The following is a 14,992-nucleotide window of genomic DNA, read 5'->3' on the forward strand; positions in this document are numbered from 1 at the left end:
AGCAAACGTTGGAAACATACGTATTGATTGTGGAAGGGATATGCGAGAAAATCTGAAAGAATGAACATCCTCAAAAGTTATACAGCGCACTTCGGAAAATGGACTTCTTCAAGAATCGTTATTATAATATTAACAAAGCATTAATGTACGTCATTGGTATTTGGCATTACCAAAATTCTATGAGAACTTTTCAAATGATGAGCTATACGATTTTAAACATCACTACAAAGTTTTGGTAAACTTGCTTATTAGTTTGTTCGTGTTTTTTAATTTTTTAATTTCTTTTTTCTTTTTTTAATATTTTGCGTTAATAAAGATTGTCAAGAATGTATTTTTATCGAAAGAATTGTATTTATTTTCTTTTCTTTATTTGCTTTTCCTTCTTCAACTAGCAAAATTGGTTACGACAACGGAATACAAAGTAAATCTATTTGTCAATATATTTATATTTCTATTATATTTAATTTTATATATTTAATCTTTGTTATTGTTCTGGTTATTGTACTTTTCGTTACAATATGAAAAAAGTGAACAATATGAAAAATGACAACATTATTAATAGAATATAAACATATATATATATATATATATATATATATATATATATATATATATATATATTATATATATATATATATATATATGTTTATATTCTATATTATATATATAGAATATATATAATATATATATAATATATAGAATATATATACTCTATATTATATATATATATATATATATATATATATATAAACATATAAACATATAAACATATAAACATGTATATATAGACCGAACATAATCAATTCCTTTCGGTCCATTGTACTAAGAACAGAAGCGACAGTGCATATACATACATACATACATTCATACATACATACATACATACATACATACATACATACATACATACATACATACATACATACATACATACATACATACATACATACACTCACACACACACACACACACACACACACACACACACACACACACACACACACACATATATATATATATGATTATTGTTATTACTTTTTAATATATATATTTGAAATTTTTTAATAAATAGATCAAAAAGTTCTTTAATATATTAAATTCGATTGAGAAGAATTGAAAAATACGGAAAAAATGGCTATTATTAAAAAATATGCCACTAAAAGAGTATAATTAGTATGCCACTAAGAATTATACAATCATTTTAACAGGTAATGAAAATCTTTTTTGACAATAATCGTTAGATTATTTTAGGTTGTTGATATTGATAATATTACGATGAATTTCTTTCAGTAATATTCTTTGGTTTCTTGTTCATAATTGTTTTAATATACCTCTTATCAAATTTATTGAATATTGTCATCCCATTAAATCAATCACGCAAATCAAAATCACTTCCTATTAAAACACTTTTCTAAATCGAATGTTCTATCTATGGACTTGTATTAATAATTCTTATATTAGCGTGTTTGGGTGTATAGCATTGGCAGTATACAGTAGTTTTTTACTTTTCATACAATATGCTTGTGGAATGTTAAGTCTCACGGGATATAATTGAAGAAAAAATTGTATCAATAACATTTTTAATGATTATTTACAATATTCTACATATATAGTATCCAATTATATACCATTTCGAATTTGTCTTCAGATTTATTTTGGACATGATTTCATCGATAGCGAATGATATATTTACGACAGCAATAAAAATGAAATGATTTATAAAAGCATCGTTTGAAATATCTGGTTTCATATTAAAACTTTAAAGTTAGCAGAGAATGATAGACGTAATATTTTAATCAAAATATTTTAATTAAAAAACTACTTTCTTATTTTTCAAGGTTTATCGTTTTCATAAAAGATATATCCGAGGAATGTTATACTATTCAAATTTCATTAGTTTTAATCCTCATTCCTTCTATGTGAAGGTATATGAACTTAATAACAAATATTCCATAAATATGAGAATATTGTAATAAAATTCGATAATTTGGTTTATGTAGATAAAGATGGAAATATTTGAGAATATGGATGATACAATAGTATGTATCATCCACCTTATAGGTACAATGTTTTCTTTATTCATTAATTGTCACGCCGGTCAGTAAATAATAGATCATAACAACTACGTGTTCCACAAAGCAAGAGTATTCAATTTAATATCGCTAATTCTACGATACGAAAATAAGGATTGATAATTTTTAGAAGAGTTGATCGTGGTATTTAGTTTCCGAAAAGATATAAAAATCAGTGATAATAATATTAATGAGAAGTCAAAAATTATGTTACTTCGAAGTAGGTAAAACATTTGTCTCATAGTACGAATTTTTTGTTTTAGTAAGAAGAAATAAGTTTTTCTTTTTGTTCTGATTAATGTGTTAATGATTAATGTGATGTTTTAGAACATAACAGATATATTTTTTATTTTAAAGCTATTAAAAACTTCGATATCCTATGCAACATTATGGTATTCAATGCAATAAATGATATACGACTATACCAGAACACTATATTTTTTTTTAAGCAACAATATTTTATTCATTTCGTTCACTAATTGTCATGTTAATCAATATATCTACATATATTTACAATATATCTAGATAAATTTACAATATATTTACATTATCATGTAAAAAAAAGTAAATTTCGATCTTTTTTTTATAATTATATGTATAAAATGATAATTATTAATATAGTTATGAAAAATCTATATTTTCTTCATGATATGATGTTTAATATTCTATAAATCAAAAAAATTTATAATCATGATAGTGATCTTTTTTCAATATCAGCAAAACGTCGAATTTCATTTTGTAAAATTTCAGATACACACATCATGTATTTACTTACACATTATATTATACCTACGCATTATATTTATATATTAATATTATCCTTTATAAATTTATACTGATTGAAAATGATGAAAGAAGAAAATATTATTAATCTAATCACTACTATTTCATTTATTTACTTACTATAATAGGTATCAAATTAGTGGCTAAAGGATCTTCGAAGTCAATAATTTTACATTCATCAAAAATTCTAAATAATTCTTTTTTATTCTTTTTCACAAATCTATGAGAACATGAGTATATATTAATACCTCCAGTTTTAAAGTTAAAATTCACTTCGAATGGATAGTACGAGCATTCGACATGCTCCGTAAAAATATCTCAAACTAAAGAAGGAGTAATGAGTGAGTACGCATGTCAAGGAATATTTTTATGCAGAGAGAAAAAGAGGGGAAAAATACCCACCATTACGAGTTAATTATGTTCGTCAAGAAAAGTTAGATGTATAAATTCTCGATCGATGAGAAACGATTATCAGCAACCCTTTTATTTTGTTATTGATTATATGTTTTTGTATAAAAAAAAGGAAGATGGTGGAAGAAAAGAAAAATATACCACGCAATTTTTTCTTTTAATTCTCCTATTATAAAAGTAATAGATGTAAATTCGAAGGAAGAGAAAAAGAGAGTAAAACGACATAAGCTCGATCGAACTTTGACTCTTTGTCTCATGGCAGACTCGTTTCAACCTTGCTAAGAAATGGACGTTTTCAAAGAGATGTGTTACTACAAATATAATCAAGTTTTTCTTTCGATAATCGGATTATGGCCTTATCAAGACATAAAAACTCGACGAATTCGTATGTCCTTTGTGAGCGTTATTTTAATGATTATTCTTTTCATTCAGGTAGATCTTTGAATAATAAATTTTTTCTAATTATGAACAATTATAAAAATTACAATGTATTATGAATAATAATAATAATAATAATAATAATAATAATAATAATAATAATAATAATAATAATAATAATAATAATAAAAAAATAATAATAATAATAATAATAATAAGCTTCAACATTGATTTAATTTATTCTTTAAAAAAAATTTGGTTATAATTTAAAGAGATTTTATATGATACAAAAATTAATATGATCTTTCATAGTTGGCCAAATTATTAACATCAAATTGCAGCGTGAACTTACTCATTGAGATTCTATCTAATTTTCTTCTCTGTTTTTGCATCGTGCTTGTTTTTATTACTGCCTACATCAACGAAAAAGGGGTATATTATTTATCTCATCTATCTTGTCTCTTCTTTCTTTCGAAGTATTAATATAATTTCCAGTAGATTAGAATAAATTATTCAATCAGTGCCATCGTAAAACATTTGAAATCTTTTAAAAATCCGTAGTTGACGGAGTTAATAGAACAGATCAAATTCGATTGGACAAAATTAGAGACGGAGCAAGAACGTAAGATCTTTCAAAAGTATGCCAATGAAACTCGCATGTGTACTCTTTTCTTACTGTGTAAGATCGAATATTATTTGATAACATAATTTCGATTAAGAATATAATAAGAACGAAATTTTTTATAGCAACGCGATCAAATATTAATATTCAATTATATTACCATATTTTATTTTATTTTCAGTCATATTATTCGGGTCTGTCAATGCCATCTCACTTTTAACTCTATTACCAATGTTATTAAATGTTGTTACGCCGTTAAACGAATCACGTCTCTACGAGATTCCGTTTCCAGTGGAAGTCTTTTTTGATACTACTAAATACTTTCATACAACTTTTTTTTTAATATTCTTTCTGCTAAATATTATGGGATGTGTATCGATAGGAGTATACAGTTTAATTCTGATGATTTTACAACATTGTAGCGGATTATTTGAACTTGTCGGGTAAGACAAGCGATTTAAATAACATGTACAATATTTATTTTTGTTCCAAAATCTAATTCTTTCTAAATGATTGAAATTTTATCAATATTTAGATACATTTGGGAAAATTCAGTTGAGGATAAAAAAAAAATTTTTACAAATAAAGAGAATAAGAAAATTTATAAGAGAATAATACGTGGTGTGTGGTTTCATAAAAGAACAATTAAGTTAGTATCAATATAAAAAAATAAATTTTCTTAAATTTTAAAAAAGCTTAAGATTCTAACGTATGTATTTCTGAATATAAAATTTATGTTCGATCTGTTCGAAGATTCATCGCTAATATAAATTCAGTTTGCCAGAATAGTTATTTGATCCAGATTATCTTTTCTGGAATTTTAATCGATATCGACATTCTTCGAGTGAGTGATATTACTTTTATTATTTATAAAACTATAATTGTTATGATAAATAATTATATTGTTTAGGTATGGCAACAGACAACTTTTATGTTCATGATATTGCTAAAATACAAATATTTTCAAATTTAAATAAAGTATCTCTTTTAATCGTTATATTTTGCGTTTAAATACGCAAATATTACGTTTGAACAATAATGTTGCAAACAAACCACACATATATATATATATATATATATATATATATATATATACATATCGATAAGAAATATTTTTAAATTATCATAAAAGTGTTTTTAAGAAGAGTTTATTTCCCTAATAGATAGGAAAGATACATATTTTTTCAAGTAGATGTATATTATCGACGAAATGTAAAGTAGTAACGGTCTTTGTGACCGCATATGAAAAATTATAAATAATTTAAAAATAAATATAACTTATTAATATTAATCTTAAAAACTGAACGATGAAAAAAATATTTATTTTACGCGGAACATTATTGTTATTTTCCAATACTAATTATTAATGAAGAAAAATTCATAATTCATATTCGAAGGTTTTTGAATCAATTGATCACATAACGTAAAAGCATTATTAATAACATTTTGTATCTTTTTCTTAGATATTAAATACAAAGTTAAAGTTGGAAAATTTCAAGGAAATTATGATTTGTATGATGCATATAATCGGAAACCTAGTCTGGGCATTCATAAACTGTTATTTTGGACAAAGAGTGATAGATCGTAGTTCCGACGTGCACACAAAAATGTAAATATTGAGTTATAGATTTAAATGAATAATATTTTATTGAATAAAAAAAAAATATATTTTTATAAAACTTTAAGATGTAATGCAAGATGGTATTTATCTTCTACAAAAATACAAAAATTAATTTTATTAATAATAACGAAAAGCATAAAACCGTCTTACGTATCGATTGGTGGAACATTCACATCTTCGTTGGAACTTTTTGCCTCGGTAAAATCTGTAACTAGATTGTATATTCTTATCACATTCGATTATTATTAATTAATTATTCTTGTTTTTAGATGATGCAAACTTCAATCTCGTACGCCATGATATTACACTCACTATAATAATACTTTTACGAGTTTCAAGATTTTGGTGTCACTTTTTTACGTAACATTACGATTTCAATAAATACAAGCATCTGAAGATGTGTTAAATTTAATGAATAGATTATAAAGAATATTTAGATGTAATAACGTTAGAAATAATTCTTTATCCTCGATTCACCAGAATTTCTGATTTCGTACTTCTAGTTAACACACCTTTTTTTTTCTTTTCTTTTATTATCTTTTTTTACTTTTTTTAAATTCACGAGATAAATTAAAAGCCTCGCGAGGAATCGATTGTAGTTAACGAATGACGATATGTATCCGACTGAAGAAAAGTAGTACATACTCTTTGTTCGAGTATCATCGAAATGCGCAAGTCTTACTGAAGAGAGGGAGGTGCTTTATACTAATAAAAAATTCCCTTAATTATAGTGTGAAGAAGAAGGCACTCGTACAACTACCCTACAAAAGGTTCATATAACTGCATTCATTATCATCAATATAATATCCCTTCCTTCTTTTTATTATTTCTCAATTTCCCTCTCGATGTTTTCTCCTTCGAGGAAAAAAAAATATTTTTTACAGTGTCATATTGCTATACAATTTATTATTCATTACTGAAAATACGAGAGAATCTACAGATTAAAAAAATGAAAATTATAGGAAATAATAAAAAGACAAAGGTGGTAAGAATTTCTCAGTTTCAATTCTCGATTTTGCATATCATATTCGAACGTTCATCGTCAGGAATGGACTTCTTCGAAAATGGTCATTACAATTTTATCCGGATCAGTCTTTCTCCAATCGGACTTTGGCCTTCCACCGAACCAAAAACCAGATTAATTCGAAGGTTTATCGTTATACTTAATTGTTTCTCTATTTTATTGTTACAGGTATTAAAAATGTAATAAGGGATTAAAAATGTAACAAGCATAAATTTTAATAACAATGATGACTTTACTTGTCCATTGAAGATAAGAAAGCATAAATTAATTTTTCTCTTTCAGACGATAAAGATCATTATGAATAACTATAAAATAGATATCATTTTCGAAATTTTACCGTATTTTCTTGTCTGTTTCGCTGGTATGTTTATGCACTTAAATAATTCTATCAACTCATCACAGGTACATACAACGCAAAAAAAATTCGACATTTTTCAAATGGTTTATCTTTTTTATTTTTAAACAAAATCCTTTTTTCTCTAATTCATAATTTTTGTTTTTAGATGTATAGACTTTTAGAGATTATCAAAGACGATTGGCGCGAACAAGAAGGGACGAAAGAATTTGAAATAATGAAAAAATATGCATGGGATTCCAAAATCTATTCGATAATAATGTTGGGTAATTATAAAACAAAAAATTATTGATAATCATGTATTATAGATTAAAATATAAAAATTTTACAACGTTCGTTCTAGCAATACTTTTTTTGCCGATTTATATAATAATGATTGCATCTATTCTACCTCTTACGCTCGATTTCATCAATCCCTTAAACGAGACTCGCCCACGGGTCCTTCCATTTTTAATGGAATTTTATGTTGATGAACAGAAATACTTTTGTCCACTGTTAATGATAATATTTATTATGATATTAATATTAGGCCTAACCGTGATAAGCAACTGTACTCTATTTTTAGTCTTCATACAACATCTTTGCGGAATGTTCTACGTCGTTGGGTAAATGAATTATCGTTCATTATCGTTCAAGTAACTTGTTATTAATTAAAATAAAATAAATTGAATTTTATTGTTATTTCAATCATATCCTTATGTATTATTTAATTGCTTATTTATATTTTCTAGTAACATGGTCGACAATGTCTTCAACGACAAACATTGTTCTGAACTTAAAACTTATGCGAAAATAGTCCGTTGTATAAAATATCATAAAGAGGCATTAGAGTTAGTATAAAATTTAAATAGCGTATCAAATTTTTCATATTGAAAGTTTTTCTTATATAACGTACTGTATTTACATATTTTAAGATTTGAAATGAAACTGCGTGCCTTATACGAACACGTTTACTTGGGATTAGTTATAATAGGGCTCTTTCTTATGGCTACTTCTATTATACAGGTAAAGAATGTTTCTATAATTTCTGTAATATTCAACTTTGTTACGTAATGAGTTGTTGAGTAATGATTGAGACGAATTACCAATAACACATTTTTATTCACAAATTACTTTTTTTTAATTGTTCGTAGCTAATACAAAAAAATGCATTCAAACTGGAAAATCTGATAGAATCTTCGGTATCCATCACCATTTTTATCAGTAGTATGATCATAATATATTTAAAGTGCTATTTTGGTCAGAAATTAATCGATCACAGCACTTATCTATTGAACAAAATGTAATTCTTTTTTATATATTGATTTCCATTAAGTTTTTATAAAATTAAAGAAAATTAAATTTTTTAAAAACTTATTAATTATATAAAAAAAAAAAATTATTATTACAAGAGAGAATACGAAATATTTAAAGAATCAATGTTTTATCATTGATTTTTCAGATTTAATACGCCTTGGTACTTGCTTACTAAAAAATCACAGATATTACTCTGGTTTATGATGGCAAGAAGCACAAAACCATGTTATTTATCATTTGGCAAGCCTTTTTGTATATCTATTCAATTTTTCGCATCGGTAAGACATGAAACGAAACTTATATCATTCTGTAACATCTATTTTCAATGAAGTATATCTATGTATTTTTTTTTCAAGATGCTACAAACTGCAGTATCCTACGCGATGGTTTTTTGTTCTTTACATTAATTAATTCGTCTTACTTGCATGTACCATAACTTCGTAATCCAATATGTATTGTTATTATAATGTGAAAGTTGAAGTCATTAATGTTCTTCAAACAAACAAGAAAACCAAATAAAGAATAGCATATAAAACTAATAGCATATCATAATATATAATAATAATAGCATATAAAGTTCACTAAACATCCTAACGCTTTAATTCTTTCGAATAAATCGAAAGCAAAAACGAACGTCGAAACAATCAATAATGCTAAATATTATGTTTCCAAGAAACAAAAAAATATTCCTTAAACATCCCCCTTTTTCATCGTAAACCGAAAGAATACAGGTTACATAGTACTGAATTTTATTACCATCGACACGTGTCAACTTTCCTACTTCATAGTCTAGACCTTATATTTTTTCCCTTTTTTCAGGGTAATATACATGCTTGTAATACATATTGCCTATCATAGGAGTTATAAAAAGTTTCTTATTGATAGATGACGCAGGTAAGTAACATTTCAATGAAGCACAAAATGTTGCCTGACTTCAGACACGACACTCAAAAATTATATTTAATTATCGATATAAAATTTAAAGATAATCTCAATTAATTTTAAAATCATTTTTCTCTTCAAGTAAAAAATTAAATGATACAATTATACTTACATACATAGGTAGCAGAATGATAACATCACAATCCATATCTTCAATCTTTCTCGTGAAATTATAAAATAGTTAATGTTACCAAAAAGGTAAAGGTAAAAGAAGAAAGAAGGAAAAAATTATATTTCTTAAAACTATTATATAAATTTTTTACATATAGTACTTCCATATGCAATTAGCTTCGATATAGATATTATTATTGTCCTTACATATTATTTTTTCTTACTTTTCTTTGTTATATCATATTCCTTAATACGAAGTATGAATTAAAATCTCATTGCAACGAAACGATTGATGATACAGCGCACTCCGACTAAAAAAGAATGATTGTACTCTGCGTTATTTTCGCTCGGACGAACACAAAGGTATTGAAGATAAGGGGAAAATTCTGCTTGCAGACTATTTTTCTTTAATTATTGATTAATAAACGTAAGTGTAAAGTGGGAGTACGCGTGACAATATCATTATGATTGACATCTCTCACTATCACCTTTCTTTTCCCTTTTTTCATTACACGCATGTATATACAAAGAAGTCATTTATTATTCATCGACTGGAAAAAAAAGAGTTTGTTTTTACGAAGATAGAAGGAAAATTATTATTCGATGATATAATAGCTAACAGAAAGAAACATAAGAATACAAAACATAACAGAAAATAAATGAAAGACACATTTCACATGGCTCACGATTGTCAAATAGGGGAACTAGATTTCTTTGAGAAACATTACTGCAAACTCAATCGAATTTTTCTATCATTGATCGGACTTTGGCCTTACTCCACACCAAAAAGGAGATTCTTTCGAATGCTAATCGTAAACGGAACTTTCTTATTTGCTTTGATAATACAGGTAAACAATACAATTTAAATCACTTTGTCCGAAAATATGGACCTTTGATAAGATCTTACTTTCAGATAATATTGATCATTACAATAGACAATTTTCAATTATTCATGGAAGTTATTTCTAACTTTTTCTTATATTTAACCTGTGTATTGATGTATTACAATAGCTTATTCAATATGCCAAAGGTATGAATGTTGAATAATTCAAATGATATTAGCAAAAATAAGAAAAATAATTCTAATTAATAATTCGCGAACAATATTATAGATAAGTCAACTATTGGAGTTTATTAAACAAGATTGGTTTGAAAAGAAAAATATGAAGGAATTTGAAATCATGAAGAAATACGCAGAGGATGGTAGAACGTACTCTTTGATAATAATAAGTAAGTCGAATAGAATAAAAAGATAATTTAATTTAAACTTAGAAATAATTAACTTAATGATTTTTTTTTTTTAGTATTAACTTATGGATTGATCTTTTCGGCGATATCCGTACCATCTGTACCATATATTCTAGATATATATTTCCCTCTAAATCAAACACGATTTCATACCTTACCATTCTCAGTAGAATTGTTCATAGACACAGATAAACATTATTATCTGGCACTGTTTATCATTTTTTTCGCATCTTCTTTATCATGTATGGTTGTAGTAGGGAATTATACATTATTTGCAGTACTTGTTTATCACATTTGCGGAATGTTTTGCGTGGTTAGGTAAAAACATTTCAACAATTTATAATTGATTAAATATCTCATTTAATAGTTTCATCGTCCATCTATTTTCAGAAATATGTTAGATGACGTAATCGATATCACAAAGATATATATATATGATCGTAATACAGAGGACAAGATCTATGCAAAAATAGTTCGTAGTATAAAATATCACAAAAAGACTTTAGAGTTAGTATGAGCTAAAATATATAAATTTTTATGTTCTCTTTTCATTAAGAAATTTATATTTTTCAAGATTCGACTCCATCTTTAATTCCTCCTTCGAACAGAGTCTTTCGATCCTGATAGTACTTGGTTCAATTATTATAATAATTACATTTATACGGGTGAGTAGTTATTCTTTTGTTTTTTTTATTATTTAATTAAACAAATTGTATTTACTAAAGCTTTTATTTTTCGTAGCTATTACAAAATTTCGAGTTCGAGCATGAAAATATAAGAGAAACCATTTCTTCGATATTAAATATCGTCGTCAATTGTGGTATACTCTCCATGAAATGTCATTTAGGTCAAAAAATAATAGATCACAGTGTTCTTATATTCGATAAAGCGTAAACTTCTTTTGTTTTTATCTTCAATTAATTTTAAGACTTGATAAGATCAACTACGATGAAAATATATAATTTATTTTATTATGCAACGATCGATAATTCACAGGTTCGATATACCATGGTATATGCTTTCTAAAAAATCGCAAATGTTATTATACTTCATGATGATGAGAAGTCTAAAACCTTGTTACTTTTTGCTTGTCAATTTTTTTATCTTATCTATCAAACTTTCCATGTCGGTAAGCAATTAATTACTCGCATAATTTCATTTTTATTTTTACCTTAAATTTATATGTATACTTTCTGTTTAAGGTCATTCAAACGACTTTGTCTTACGCTATGGTTATTTATTCTCTGCGATAATTTTTGCGATAACATGATATTCGAAATTGTTTTTCTAATCGAAGTTTCTAAATGATATTTAAGAAATTAATACTATGAAAAAAGAAATAACAACAAAACATAAAAACATAAAATAAATAAAAGTAATATAAATAAAGTTGACAAGTATTATCTTTCTGTTTCATATGATTCCGCATTTAATTGTAGTTATTCTTTCTAATCATATAATTTGTTATAAAGTATACCCAGCTATAAATTAAGGACTAATTGAATATCTTGTTTGTTAGGAAGAATAGGAAAAAAATTTATTAAGAAAAATATTTTATAATATCATAGTTTTAAGAATACGAAATAAAATACTTGACTTCCGATTAAACCAGAAGTTCAATGATTTTTAGGTTTTCTTCCGAAACCTGTATTTTTTTACTTAGTTAGACATTTTATTCAATTATCTTTAAGAAATTATTAAACGAGTATAGATCTAAAGTTAATAATTAACGAAATGACTAACACTTTCAAATGTAAACACTCTTGAGACGCCATGAAAAAATGAAAAACATACCAAACAATCTTACAATAAGTTTTATTACTACATTACTAAGGCCATTAATTGGAAATAAAAACTTAAAATTAATTTATAACAAAAAAATATAACAGCTTATTTAATTCAACACATATTCGAAGTGTCCACCACTATTTTATATACACATTTAACATCTTCTAATCACACTTTTTAATTCTTTGTACTTACATTTTATAACATTCCAGGTGTTATTTGATTAATGATGTTTATAATTGTTACTTGTAGTTCTAAATTTCTATGTATTCTTTGGTATATACTATCTTTTATAAATTCTTACACAAAAAAATCTAAAGTTTTTAGGTTAAATTATCTAGTTGGCTATTTAACAGGACTTTTTTGTTAACAATGTAATGGTTATCAAATTGTGCTCTATACGATAAATTTTACTATGTTTAGTATTAATGTTTTTATCTACACAATATACTTCACACATTCACATCTCGTTAATTTTAACAATAGGACTATACTTGTTTAATAATTGTTTACAGATAATTGATTAAAATATCTATTTAATTAAAATAATGCAGGGTGCTCCATAAGAAAAAATAAATATCATTAAACTTTCAATTTAACCAGAAGTTAGATGTTTTATTTCGTATTTCTAAAATATTTGACACGTAAAATCATGAAACGTTACATTATAACATATTTTTCGATTGCTCCTAAGAAAGAAAATATTCAACTGATCCGTAATGTATAATGAACCGTATATTCTCTTTTTTTTTTTCATCACTTTAAAAAAGTCCACTGATTAAACGTATGACACATAAGTATGAAATACTGTAAATTCATACAAATACAGTAATAAAAATCGATAGTAACCAGTTATTAAAGACGGCGTATATTCAACTAAAGAAGCTTAATTCACTCGTAATTTTTGACATACGAACTATAACACCGAATGTATGTCCTGGTTGAAAAAGATGGAGAAGAAAATTTTCTTGATTATGGGTTACGTGAGAAACATACACCTACATATATAAAGTCATAATAACACCGATACGTGTTTGTTTCTCGTCCCGCCGATCATTTTTCTATATTCTTATCTCTTATCATCATCTTTTATATTTATATTCTTATCTCTTAGATTCTTTATCTCTTTGGCTTGAAGAAAATAAAAAAAATTAAAATGAACATCGATACCACGCATTGTTTAAATATTAATCATAAGACAGATAGGAGAAAAAATGAAAATATTGTAAGAGGGTTAATTTAACACATTGCGTACGAATCACAAAATATCTTGTTTTCATGTTTTTTCCACTGAATCGATAACTTAAGCAACCAGGACAAATGTTTTTGTTACGTTACCAGGGTAATGAAGCCTTGAGCGTTCTTATGACAAATGATTAGCGAAATAACTGAATGTTGACATTCTGAAAATGCAAAAATAATCAATATAGTCAGTACATCAGTAGATCTGAGCCGACCGTCGTATGTACCATACTTTATAAATTGTTTTACTATTGTACATTTTGGAATTTTAAAGTTCGTGTTTTAATTTGTAAGGAAATAGCTTTTTAAAAATCATTTATATTTTTAATTTGTTACTGATAATTTATAACAAAAATTATTTTATGAAATAGGCCATAATTCTATAAAAGTAGTAAAATGACACATAGATATAATGAAAATGAAAGTTAAAGTGAATTGTTGTTTGATGATTTATCGGATGCACCAAACAACACTTGCGATGAAAATGAATTCAATGATGGCAGCAATATTCTGGAATTAAGTGATTTGATTAGACATAGAAGAAGACTGAATAAAAAATATAATGTTTCAAGCGAAAATGAAGATTCGGAGATGGAGGCTGATAAGCCTATAATTGAAGAATGGACCGATGAGGATACTTTTTCAAATCTGGAACCTTTTAAAGGAATTTGTGGTACGTCAACATAATTACAAAGAAACTGGAGTGTGAAGGAAGCTGTTGATCGTATATTTGGCAATGAATTTTTCTAAATTATTTCTCAAGAAACAAATCGTTATCATTTACAAAATGTACATAAATATAAGGCTAATTCTAAACAAGAAAAATGTCTCATGTCCAAAAATAAAAAATTTGTTCGGAGTATTTTAATGGGACAAATACGAAAGGAAAACATAAAAGAATACTGGTTCGTGGATCCATATTTGGCTATCTCTTCAAAATTAATGAGTAGGAACAGGTTTGAACAGATTATAAGATATTTACATTTTAACAATAACATGAAAATGAATGAAAATAGTAATAGACTCTACAAAATAGAATCTGTTTATAATTATCTGATAGAAAAATTTTAAACTGTTTATACTCCTCATCAGAATCTAT

General features: G+C 25.8%; 3 protein-coding genes across 3 annotated transcripts; all 3 read left to right on the forward strand.

Annotated features, from left to right (window-relative positions):
- The first annotated feature begins 2 nt into the window (after positions 1-2).
- Positions 3-6,276, forward strand: LOC146873282 (uncharacterized). Its single transcript, XM_085663610.1, has 13 exons — positions 3-235; positions 1,898-1,925; positions 2,001-2,061; positions 2,203-2,292; positions 2,400-2,464; positions 3,957-4,076; positions 4,206-4,323; positions 4,448-4,709; positions 4,802-4,915; positions 5,020-5,110; positions 5,730-5,875; positions 5,953-6,085; positions 6,157-6,276. Exons 1-13 carry the CDS (start codon positions 99-101, stop codon positions 6,202-6,204), a joined length of 1,413 nt encoding a protein of 470 aa, XP_085519736.1. The 5' UTR covers positions 3-98; the 3' UTR covers positions 6,205-6,276.
- A 666-nt stretch (positions 6,277-6,942) lies between these two features.
- LOC146873283 (uncharacterized) lies at positions 6,943-9,803 on the forward strand. Its single transcript, XM_085663614.1, has 9 exons — positions 6,943-7,079; positions 7,194-7,313; positions 7,415-7,532; positions 7,610-7,871; positions 7,998-8,096; positions 8,181-8,271; positions 8,400-8,548; positions 8,708-8,840; positions 9,774-9,803. Exons 2-9 carry the CDS (start codon positions 7,209-7,211, stop codon positions 9,801-9,803), a joined length of 987 nt encoding a protein of 328 aa, XP_085519740.1. The 5' UTR covers positions 6,943-7,079; positions 7,194-7,208.
- Positions 9,804-10,280: 477 nt separating this feature from the next.
- Positions 10,281-12,335, forward strand: LOC118444405 (uncharacterized). Its single transcript, XM_085655939.1, has 9 exons — positions 10,281-10,463; positions 10,529-10,645; positions 10,728-10,845; positions 10,920-11,181; positions 11,254-11,370; positions 11,438-11,528; positions 11,605-11,753; positions 11,860-11,992; positions 12,066-12,335. Exons 1-9 carry the CDS (start codon positions 10,293-10,295, stop codon positions 12,114-12,116), a joined length of 1,209 nt encoding a protein of 402 aa, XP_085512065.1. The 5' UTR covers positions 10,281-10,292; the 3' UTR covers positions 12,117-12,335.
- The last annotated feature ends 2,657 nt before the right edge of the window (positions 12,336-14,992 follow it).

The sequence above is a fragment of the Vespa mandarinia genome, chromosome 1 (assembly GCF_050613455.1).
Source record: "Vespa mandarinia isolate Hongniang chromosome 1, ASM5061345v1, whole genome shotgun sequence".
Taxonomy (NCBI): Eukaryota; Metazoa; Arthropoda; class Insecta; order Hymenoptera; family Vespidae; genus Vespa; species Vespa mandarinia.

What these genes read in the sequence shown, in the direction of transcription:
- LOC146873282 (XM_085663610.1), top strand. Translation starts at nt 99, where the DNA reads ATGGACTTCTTCAAGAATCGTTATTATAATATTAACAAAGCATTAATG. An exon ending in ATATCCTATGCAACATTATG is followed by an intron (nt 2,465 to 3,956) that starts GTATTCAATGCA and finishes GATCTTTCATAG; the next exon opens with TTGGCCAAATTATTAACATC. An exon ending in CGTTGGAACTTTTTGCCTCG is followed by an intron (nt 6,086 to 6,156) that starts GTAAAATCTGTA and finishes TCTTGTTTTTAG; the next exon opens with ATGATGCAAACTTCAATCTC.
- LOC146873283 (XM_085663614.1), top strand. Translation starts at nt 7,209, where the DNA reads ATGAATAACTATAAAATAGATATCATTTTCGAAATTTTACCGTATTTT. An exon ending in TATCATAAAGAGGCATTAGA is followed by an intron (nt 8,097 to 8,180) that starts GTTAGTATAAAA and finishes ACATATTTTAAG; the next exon opens with ATTTGAAATGAAACTGCGTG. An exon ending in TGGCTACTTCTATTATACAG is followed by an intron (nt 8,272 to 8,399) that starts GTAAAGAATGTT and finishes AATTGTTCGTAG; the next exon opens with CTAATACAAAAAAATGCATT.
- LOC118444405 (XM_085655939.1), top strand. Translation starts at nt 10,293, where the DNA reads ATGGCTCACGATTGTCAAATAGGGGAACTAGATTTCTTTGAGAAACAT. An exon ending in GTACTCTTTGATAATAATAA is followed by an intron (nt 10,846 to 10,919) that starts GTAAGTCGAATA and finishes TTTTTTTTTTAG; the next exon opens with TATTAACTTATGGATTGATC. An exon ending in CTATCAAACTTTCCATGTCG is followed by an intron (nt 11,993 to 12,065) that starts GTAAGCAATTAA and finishes TTTCTGTTTAAG; the next exon opens with GTCATTCAAACGACTTTGTC.